This window comes from Mauremys mutica, chromosome 4 (assembly GCF_020497125.1).
Source record: "Mauremys mutica isolate MM-2020 ecotype Southern chromosome 4, ASM2049712v1, whole genome shotgun sequence".
NCBI classification, from domain to species: domain Eukaryota; kingdom Metazoa; phylum Chordata; order Testudines; family Geoemydidae; genus Mauremys; species Mauremys mutica.
Window position 1 is genome coordinate 136,065,139 of NC_059075.1, and position 11,261 is coordinate 136,076,399.

Sequence of the window (11,261 nt, forward strand, 5' to 3'; positions counted from 1 at the left end):
AGAATCCACTGTAGATAAGACCGGACAAACCAGCTTTCTGTTTTTTACAACCTCTGAAGCTGTCTTAGCAGAGTTTTGAGACCTGTGTCAAAAAGACACCCAAGGAAAACAGAAAAATTCCCTTTTATATTTTCTTATAACACTGTTAAATATATACTAGCTACTTCTCTAACATTATTTAATATGCATTTATCTAACACAGTTAATTATACTTTTTTTTTTACAGATGAAATGCAGCATAAACCCAAAATACAGCTGCAGTTGCCTCAGTGTTCAAGTTGTTAGTACACTGCCATCTGCTGGCTTTGGAGAGATTAACATCCCCACATCACTGAGGCTATGCTTAAACAGGCCAAACTTCCATGAATTTAAATAGTATTATTGTTATTATTATTATTCATGTTTATTATGGAAGTGCCTGGGGATCAAACAAAGCCAGGACCCCATTTTTCTAGGTAATGCACAAACACTGCTCACAAATGCAAGTCCCTTATGCTTTTAATGGGACCTTGCCACTTTTACCAGTTCAGTTCAGGGTTATGAATGATCAAAGGAAAAACTACTTAAGTTTTCAGTACAGTAAAATGTTGTTACTTTTTAAAGCCCCTTCCCTGCCCTTCAAAGACTTTTAAAGGAGTCCATCTGGGGCTATAATGATAAGCCCTGTATGCTCTGTATCCCATAAAGCCTCAATCCTACTCGCAGGGAGGGATCCAGGAAGGGACTTAGGCTCACAATACTGAGCGTCACAGCAACTAACTTCCGGGTGCCCAGAAAAACCACACCAACAGCACTGTCGAGTTAGGCACTTAAGCTCCCTATACAATGAATTGGGAGAGAAAAGTGCTTTAGAATGTGATCCACAAAGCAACATACTAGACAGAGAGCCACCTGAGCTAGCCAATGCAAGATGCTGAGTGTGTGTGTGTGTGTGTGTGTGTGTACACACATTCACACACACACATGTACAAGCCAACCTTTGCCCCGCTCTTTCGGAGACTAGGCTGCCGAGAGGCCCCAACTCTGCTTAGCGATCAACAAACGGGAGCCTGCCATCTATGGGGTTTCTTGCAGGACTGATTTAGGCACTCAAAACAAAATGGTCAGAAAAGGAGGTGGTAGTGGTGCACAGCTGAGCAGCTTTGCAAGATCAGGACCTTCTCCCCTGCAAACCTGAGCTGCAATCCTGCAAATCCTCATGCACTTACTCAACTACCTTGAGCAGCCCCAACAGAGAAGGCGGTGAAGCTAAGCACTTCCGTGTGTGCAGGATTGGAGCCTTACTGATGTCTTTGTCTGCTGCTTCTGGTAGTGATTTTTTAAAGGCACGCTTCTCTTGCTCGTCCTCGGAGATGCTGCCCTCCATAAGTCTTCCCTAGAAGTTCTTAAAAACATGGCTGTATTTCCTTAGAGGGGCTGAATGGATTGAGAGCTTGCCATTAGTAGTCATTATCTAGTTTTATGATTAATTATTATTATGTATATGACAGTGATGCCTAAAAACCCCAACCAAGCTCAGGGCTCCCTTATGCTGGGCACAGTACACATGCAGAGCAAAAGACAGCCCTGGACCTAAAGAGTTTGCAATCCAAATAGACAAGGCAGACAAAGAGCAGAAGGGGAAACTGAGGCACGGAGCGGGGAAGTGATTTGACCATGGTCACCTGGAACCAGGCACAAAACCCAGTTCTCAAACCCTAATGCAGTGCCTTGTTCACTGGACCATGCTACCTCTCAACATTCCTGTGGGCTGAGCTACCTTGAAACTGTCTGTTTACTAGAGGTTTAGGCCCCAATAGTGAGTTCTACAGAGAAGCTTCCCTTACTGAAGTCCTTGCAGGCTCAGGGCTTATATCCCATTATCTAAATATGCTGGATGAGGCTTTGGCCCCAGTTAGTTTCTGTTTTATGAAGTGAAGGGGCATATTGACAAACATTTTCAAGTTAATTTCAGGGAGCATCCTGAAATCCAGCTCCATTATCACCTCCAGCCACACTACCCTCCCGTTAACCCCCGACTAGTACCCTCATTCAGTCTCTCCCCCTCAATGCCTTGTTACTCCCTGGTGTTAGTAGATATTAAACCTCTCCCATTCTCTTAGACTTATACTAACCACAACCTTTGTATGCAAACCAAAGTGTATTCTGCCTTCTAACCCAAAGCGCTTTGTCGTGTATGTCCAAACACTGAAGCAGATAGGATCAACAATGAAATCTCTTATCCTGACCCATGGAGAATACATCCAGATGTTCAGGCATGGACCCCTGGCAACTAACAAAGGATGTCTGTTACTACAGATGTGTGTTGTGATGAACAAGAAGGTATGATTGACGAGGGGTACTTCTAATTTAAATAGGTTCGGTTATTGATAAGGGGTATGTTTATTGCAAGCTATTTGTGATTTACAAAATGATGACCCACTAAAAGGTGTTTTTAGCTCATCGAGAATGACTTGTTGCCACAGATGTTCTTAGTAATAACAACTGGGTTAGAAATCCCTTTAGTTTATCACTCGTGTCATCTGAGATGCCATAAAAGAAGTTCCATAAGCAATTAGGTAAATTGAGATATCAAAAACAGACCACAGAGTGGGGTTGATTGTGAGAAAGTAGCTTCTCTTCCTCACAAAGGAATTTCTTTGTCCCACACACTATAATAGGGAAGAGTTTGGGGGAGTTAAGCTGGAAGTGGACAAGCAGCTTTCGGTCCCCTAATTGCAGAGAGATTGGTAAAGGATGCTTTTCTTTCTGTACTCTGCTGGATCCATAGCTGACTAATAATCTCTGATTAAGTAAGTCCAACTGACATCACACATTATTATGAATCAGAACACATACTAGTAGAACAGACAGCAAGGCAAGCAGACTTGCGGTCACTGCAGCTGGGACCTGGACCTGGATAGGCTTTAAAAAGCTTGGCAGCATTCATGGAAGCAGGGCTGCAATTACAACCCGGGAAGCAGATTGCTCTCTGCTGGGTGTTGCAGCAGAACAGAACCAAACCATGCGGTCTTACCTCCCATCCCTGCTGCCCCAAGTCCTGAGGGGGCTTTACTCCTCCCCCCGGGAGGCAAGGATACACCCCTGCTCCATGCCATTCCATTACTGACCTACCACCACCTACCCCAGGTGTCTTCAAATTTACCACCTCACTCTGCTATTGGATGCTGAGCCCAGACAAGCCCGCCCCCTCCTGCACTCCCATTGGCAGAAGAGAGAGCAACTACATTACCTAAAAGCTTGTGCTTAGTCACACATGCACATCACTCTCTTTCCCTGGCTCAGAGAGGTGTGCACTTGTGGATTGACGCATGTGGTTCTGAGTAATATAGTTTTTAAGGAGGGTGATAATAACATTACTAAATAGGGAGTTGGGGGTTGTTGCAAATGGGAGTGTTCCTCATATGCCGGGAGGCTTGGTCAGTCTGAGCCCAGGTCTACATTACAGAGTTAGCGGATGCAAAGCTGCTTATATTGACCTAAGCATTGGTCTGCTAAACCCAGGATTGTGAGTTCAATTGCTGAGGGGGCCATTTAGGGATCTGGGGCAAAAATCTGTCTGGGAATTGGTCCTGCTTTGAGCAGAGGGTTGGACTAGATGACCTCCTGAGGTCCCTTCCAACCTGATATTCTATTCTAACTACATAAGCAGCTACACTAAAATTTTCCTTCCGCTGATGTGACTCACTCACTACACCAACTTAATAACTCCACGAGAGGCGTTGAGACACAATCAATGTAGTTAGGTCAAAGCAGAGTCAGTCTAGACACTGCATTGCTCAGATCAAGTGTTGCTGGCTTTCCAAAGCCGACCCACAATGCCCCCACACTGACAGTTCAAGTGGTGCAATAGCTCCTGGTAAGGACATGCCCTGCCCACACAAGGAGGAAAATGTAGACGTGCTGAAGTGATGTCATTACTTTGGTGGCTGTATGCTAACATAAATTAGGTCAACTGAGAGAAGGTGCCTTGTTAATGTGCTGTTTGTAGGAGGCATTTGGATTCATGAATAATCTTGGCAAACTTTCCAATAGTCGTTGTCATTCTAACTCTCTCCATCACTAACATCTCAGTCCACGTCCTTTTCTTCTTTAGTCCCTAGTCTGCCCATATCCATGTTCTCAGAAAACCATATTCACATCCTGTCAAAGCTAGTGGTTATTTCTTTGGGTGTTCATGGGTTTGATCCTGCAGACATTTAAGGATATAACTTTACTAACCAGAGCAGGGACTTCAGTATCAAGGCCTTGGACTAGCATTATTTATATTCATTTTTCCCTATTTTATCTTTCAAGGGCTTGCACTTTGCACATGGAGTGTTGCATGGGGCCTGGTACTCTGCACACTGGGATTGCTCAGGCACTTGCATTTTGCATGAAGGGCTGGCTTTTGCCCATGCACTTTGCACATGGATGTTGCACATCCCTCTGCCCTGTGCACATGGCCTAGCCCCATGCTTGTGCTTTGCCCAAGGAAGGATGCTTGGGGTCTAGTACTCTGCATGCCGGGATTGCTCAGGCACTTGCATTTTGCACCCAGGGTTGGCTTTCACCCATGCACTTTGCACACGGACGTTGCACATCCTTCTGCCCTGTGCACATGGCCTAGCCCCATGCTTGTGCTTTGCCCAAGGAAGGATGCTTGGGGTCTAGTACTCTGCATGCCGGGATTGCTCGGGCACTTGCATTTTGCACCCAGGGTTGGCTTTCACCCATGCACTTTGCACACGGACGTTGCACATCCTTCTGCCCTGTGCACATGGCCTAGCCCCATGCTTGTGCTTTGCCCAGGGAAGGATGCTCGGGGTCTAGTACTCTGCACGGGATTGCTCGGGCACTTCGCACATGCAGCGCTACAGGGGGCCTCCTAGTTTGTACGTGCACGTGCCCTGTGCACGCGCATCGCCCCACGCTGCCACGCGCTCCCACGCCGCTTTCCCGCCTCTGCCCCGCAACGGAAGTGACGGGAGGAGGGCGAGCCACGACCAGGATGTGACGTTTTATCCGTTGCCCGCACGAGCCGCGGCAGCCCCGCCCCTAGCACGCGGAGCAGCCATGGCGCCGGGCGGGCAGGCGGGAGGCAGCGGCAGCCCCGGGTCCCCCCGCGAGGGGCTGCGGGACTGGATCCGGAGCGCCTGCCGCTTCGCCGCCGACAGGACCGACTTCCGCAGGTGCCGCCTGGCCGCGCCCGGGGCTGAGCGCGCTGCTGTGGGGAGAAGGGGCGATTCTCCCCCGGCGGGGAGAGGGGGGCTCCCCAGGAGCTGTGACAGCGCAGCCCCCCCCAGCGGGGAGAAGGGGGATCCCCCGGGAGCTGTGACAGCGCCCCCCCCAGCGGGGAGAGGGGGGCTCCCCCCAGGAGCTGTGACAGCGCAGCCCCCCCCAGCGGGGAGAAGGGGGATCCCCCGGGAGCTGTGACAGCGCCCCCCCAGCGGGGAGAGGGGGGCTCCCCCCAGGAGCTGTGACAGCGCAGCCCCCCCCAGCGGGGAGAGGGGGGATCCCCCGGGAGCTGTGACAGCGCCCCCCCCAGCGGGGAGAGGGGGGCTCCCCGGGAGCTGTGACAGCGCCCCCCCAGCGGGGAGAGGGGGGCTCCCCCCAGGAGCTGTGACAGCGCCGCCCCCAGCGGGGAGAAGGGGGATCCCCCGGGAGCTGTGACAGCGCCCCCCCGAGGGGGGATCCCCCCAGGAGCTGTGACAGCGCAGCACCCCCCAGCGGGGAGAAGGGGGCTCCCCCCGGGAGCTGTGACCTCAGTGTAGGGGCAAGGTGCTCTTCACATGCCCTTGCAGGGATCTGAGCTGCGTGCCTGTGGCTCCCCCCAGGAGTCAGGCCTGGTTCTGTGGCACTTACTGGAGTTGAGATGAGGGAGGCCCTTGACTCTGCCTTGGTCTCACAGGCAGGAGCCCGCATAGCTTGGGAAGTACACACAGGCCTTCAAGTCAAATGGTGCGAGGGCCTCCGGGGCGGGTCACTGCAAGGGGTGGTGGCAGAGTTGGGTCAGGGCAAGATGAAGACAAGTTAAAGGGAAACATGGGATTCAGTGAATAATGCAGTTGTGGAAACTGTATCTGGAGCGGGGCTATGTCTGCCCCATTGTTTTCAATAGGGCAAGGCCCCTAAGTGATGCACTGAGAGGTGTGAGATTGTAAGGAGAAGCAGTTGTCTGGTAGCCAGAACTGAGGCCTGGCAGTCAGAGCTTCCTGGGTTCTGTTCCCCTCCAGCTGGGAGGAGGAAGACTGTGGTGTTGCAGCTAGAGAAGGGGATGGGGCATCAGGAGTCCTGCAATCTGTTTGTGGCTTTGTTACTGTCTTGCTCTGTGACCCTGGACAAGTGACAGCCTTCCTGGGCCTCTACTTCCACATCTGTAAAAGGGAGGAGGATTGGGGGGGAGAAGAACTTTTCCTATCTAGTAAGGAGGTTGACAATGTATGTTTATTTCCTTTCAGATTTAAAGCGCTTAATACATACTGTTATTCAGAGTAAGAGTTTGGTACTTTAGGGTAAGGATCCCACACATGAGGCAGGTAACATTTATCCTCTTACACTGCCATAAGTCAATCATCCCAGGGCATATCTAGTAATTTTAAGCAGTTGTTGAGGAGAATACACTCCTGAAATACTTTAAAAAAAAAATCAAATTAGAAACAATTAAATCCTGTTCTCTGCATTTGCCTTTTTTCTGTTACCAGCATCTCTGATCTTGCTGCTTATTCCCTACCTGAAGTCATAATTCTGCTTGCCATAATTGTGGCAGCAGCTAGTTACTATAGGAGGGGGGATAAGCAGCAGGAGCAAATGAGTTCTTAAACATCCTGTTTTCATGGAAATCTCCCTAATATAGGATGAAGCAAGGGAAATACAGAATATAGATGGGAGCAGAATGGTTTGTAAACAGCAGGCCATTCCTGAGGAGGCAGCAAAAAAGGGAAACTGCCACCCAAAATTAACATTGTTGCTTCTTCCAGCTATAGCATAGGCTTGGCAATGAGACTTAATATTTGTTACTGTTTTAAAGCCATCAGTGCTGGAGGTCTTGCACTTGGTATTCTAGGTAGGAAACACTTTAATGTAGACCAGACACCACCCATTGCTTCAACAAATCTAACTTGCTATGTGTTTGTTTCAGAAACCTCATAGTTAACCTGGGGCTTTTTGCTGCTGGAGTCTGGGTAGCCCGAAACTTGACAGACATTGATCTGATGCCGCCTCAACCAGTTGCATAGCAGTGCCAGTGAGTACCTGACATTGTGAAGGTGTGGAAATAGTCGTTCTTTGAATAATGAGAGGAGCCAAACTCAACAGGATAATCAAGGGTTTGGTTAAAGGAGCAGCAATAGATATGGGAAGTTCTGGAACTTTTGCACGTGGCAGGATTAAAAGACTGCAGTGCATGATTTTCTACAGAGGAAGATGCTGCAGTCAAGTCCTGGGAACTGCACTTTTGGCTAATTGGGGTTCCACTGTATCGAGCTATCAAACTTCAATATTCAAGTCTGTTTTGGGGAGGAGGAGTGTACAAGTTAGAACTGGACTAAGGGGCTGCGCAGGAGACTTATTTAAAGTTCCAGAGCCTATGTCTCAGTTCAAAGACTTGCATTAATCTGTGTCTGCGTCCTTTGTAGGAGTCCCCCCTCCACTGCTTTATACTATCCCTTAGAGTTGTCAACAACCTTCCACTTCCTGTGGATTGAGCTCCTCCCTCTCCTTTTTTCACACCTACTTTGGTGAAGCTGCAGTAGTGTGATTTGCTCACTACTACATCCTTTTTTGTCAAGGCCTCAGGGTAGGGATGTTGTTTTGTAAAGTGCCACTTACTGTGCAATCTCTATGCCTTCTCCAAATATGTTGGGTATCTAAGACATTCTGATTAATGTAATGTACGGCACAGCCTCACCCTAACCTTATGGTCAGTAATGGATATTACAGTGAGCCCTGACCTGATTTTTAAGGTTACCTTAGGCTCCAAAATGCCCTTCAAATGGACAGCAAAATTCAAATTACACAGATTTTTCCTTGAGCTACATAATTATATAACCAGGTAAACATGCAAAAAAGGTAGATCCTGTAAAACTATAGGTATTTATATTGTGCCCTAAAATAGTGTTCAGCTACAAGACTGAACAACACCCAGGCATTACCATTAAGAGAACAGTAAGGTGTTTCACAACTCAAAGTGGCATCCTAGGGGAAAACATGATTACCTCAAGTATATGGGTACCTCAGTGACTTCTCACTTAATACCATTTTAATACACTAGACCAGATACTTGGCTCTCTAACCCATCCTTTGTCTGATCTTTAATTGCAGACGTGAATCAAGTGTACCTGCATCAAGTCTGAAGAGCTTCTTGTCCCAGTGTGACAGGATGACCAAAATGATGATCAGAAGAGTTGTGTGGTGTTTGTTGCTTTTGTTCTCGGTAACTAAAAGTTCAGCAGCAGCTCTAAAATTGTATTTTAATTCAAGCATACTATCATTCCGCAATGAACAGAAGCCATTTAACTCGTGAGATGTTAGTTGTATGTTCAGTTCACCCCACTGAGCTCAATGTATATTAATGTTATATTTTCAAGACTTGCAAAGCTGTTTCATATTGAGTTTAATTCTGTACCATGTCTAGAAGATTCTCATTAAATTATCGTAAAATGTGTGAAATGATGACATTCTACTGCACTGGAATTTTATTCTTTTAATAGGAAACTTCAGCTTACAAAACAAGGTGTAAAAAAGAGTAAAGATTTACAAAAATCATAAAAACATGATTCATATTTCACACCCAAAAGAGAAAGGAACAAGTCCCAATCCTGTGTTGTAAGCAGGACTTGTCAGCTATTTATTCAAAGGGAAAACAAATTTTTTAAAAGCCCTAGGTAAACTCTAACCACCATAAATGTACACGGATAAATGTTCAGACAGGATAAAGCTGGTGCATTTCTTTTATCTTAGAGGAATTATGATTGTATGTTATACTTGGGGAAGAAGCTGTTTGGTGTTGCATAGCATTTTAGTGCCTTGGACTGGAGTTCTGCTAGTTGCCACCATTAAGTTGTTGGAATCCAGCTGATAGTGGCAAGGCTATTCCATGGGAGGTGAAAGTGATGATATGGAGGACAGGCTCAGAAGCACCACTACTTTCTTGCTTTAATCACATGCATTGTTGTGCTACAGCTACACAAACAGTAGCACACGTTCCAGCCCTGAGCATTTTGCAGCACCACTGCAGCATGGCTTCAGATCCTTTGGAATGTTATGCATGAGTTCATCTAGTACTCTGTGTTCAAAGGAGTCCTACACAGCACTGCCTATAGATTTGGGGTTCTGTTTGGTTTTTTTGGTGAGGGCCCTTAAGAGTGGATGGAGGATAAAAGTCAATTTCAGCTTTATCAAGTAGTAAGTTAATTGGAAATAATTTCTGCTTAAATTTTCAGAACAAGTATTCTCATTGTGAACTTAAAGCTCACTAAACTGGAGACACATCCTCTTCCTGCAAAAATAAAAAGGGGCCTACGAAGAACATTGAATAGATTTAAACTTGATTCCTAAAGGTTTTTGACTTAACACCCTAACTTCTTCCTAGGACTTGGGTTCAGACAGGGGCCAGGTTATGCAGTTCTAGGTGCATAATTTTATCATGATGAGTTACTGGATGTTGTCTTCACAGGCCTTTGACTGAAATAGAGCTCGTTTAACTTACATAAGATTAGGAGCTGTCCTTCACCAATACATCTGTGCACTCAGCTGGCCTGACAGCTGGTCCATGCTACCAGAAATAGTCGGCTTCTCAGCTATCACTTATGAAAGTCCTTGCAGCTAAGACAGCCTTGTTAATTACCAGAGCATGGTGTGTATCAGCATGTGTAATTATTGATCAGGTAGCAGAAACCTGTAGTACAGCTACACATAGCTTTGACTTAAAGCCCTCACAAAAGTCACTGAAAAGCCAACAACCTGGCCAAGTTTTTCTCCCCCCCCGTTCACGCTTTGGGTTGCTCACTCTAAAAAGCAAAAGAAACATCCATCCTTCATTTCTGCTTTCAAGAGAATGTTTAGTGTTAAAAGAAAACTCTGTTCTTTCCAAGGATCACCAAGCACTTAGCTGCGGGAACAGTCAGCAAAGTGTTACTTTATAATGGGATTTTCAAAAGTACTTGGCCCTGGTCTAACTGCTTCTATTGAAGTCAATGGTGTAATTCCTATTGATTTAATGGGAGACGAATTAGGCCAATCCAAGGGCTCTTCAAAATCCTAACCTTAATCACTATTCCATAAAGAAGCTTGGAAATCCACAATCAGAAATTGTAAACTAAGTTTAGCTGTTATGTGAACATTTGTTTAAATCAGATTTTAAAACATTAAGAAGGGGAAGACTATTGGAAAAACATTGAGGGGGACTTGATTTTGGGAAAACTTAGCTAACTTTTATAACTTGTTTTTCCTCTCATATGAACTCTCTTTAATGGACACTAATAGTTATGGCTCTGAGTAAGTGTTTCCCCCTGAATTTGTAAATGCTTATTTAAAGCTAAATTAAAATGGGTCAGTTCTACTTCACACCTGGGGCTCCTCATGGTGCCAGCATCAAGGTCACTTTTGATTGCCCTTCAAACACTTACTCAAAGTTGAGTTTTCACACATTTGTGTGTGGTTTATTTGAGGCCGGAGGAAATCTGTACCTATGTGAACTTTAATTGCTGGGCTGAATGGTACTGTCAAGTGGTAAGGGCTTTCTAAGAAGATTAGGCAAGAGTGTATACAGTTGTAGCCTTGCCAGACCAGCAGTACTGAGTTAGACAGACTTAAGGCGACATTACTTATCCAGTCAGAAAGGTGCCAAGATGTATCTAGGCAACTGTTTAAGTTAAGAGGCAGATTTTAGACTAGAGTGCAGCAAAAGTTGGCAGAAAAAGTCATTCACTTAAGGCTCTAGCTTGTCCCTTTTGATAAGATACATTCTTAGGCCTTGTCTACACACAAGAGTTGTAGTAGTTTAACTGTAGCGTTATAGCTAAAGTGGTACAATCCCCCCTCCTCTCCAGTGTGGCTGCTGTTATACTGATATATACGTATACCACTGCAGCTTATTCCACAAATGAGAAGGGGAATAAGCCATATTGGTATAAGCACCACCACCAGCCACATGTAGGAAGTCGTATCACTACTTTTTTTTTTTTTAAAACAAATAACAACCAAACTACACAACCCTAATCAAAAGTTACAGTGATACAAAATGTGTGCAGACCAGGCCCATTAATGTGCAATGCACAGTA

The 11,261-nt window shown here is 46.0% G+C and overlaps 1 protein-coding gene across 1 annotated transcript; it reads left to right on the forward strand.

Annotated features, from left to right (window-relative positions):
• Positions 1-5,006: 5,006 nt before the first annotated feature.
• Positions 5,007-8,652, forward strand: TOMM6 (translocase of outer mitochondrial membrane 6). The gene is made up of 3 exons (XM_045014040.1): positions 5,007-5,171; positions 7,121-7,225; positions 8,302-8,652. The coding sequence occupies exons 1-2, from the start codon at positions 5,056-5,058 to the stop codon at positions 7,215-7,217; spliced, it is 213 nt and encodes a 70-aa protein (XP_044869975.1). The 5' UTR covers positions 5,007-5,055; the 3' UTR covers positions 7,218-7,225; positions 8,302-8,652.
• The last annotated feature ends 2,609 nt before the right edge of the window (positions 8,653-11,261 follow it).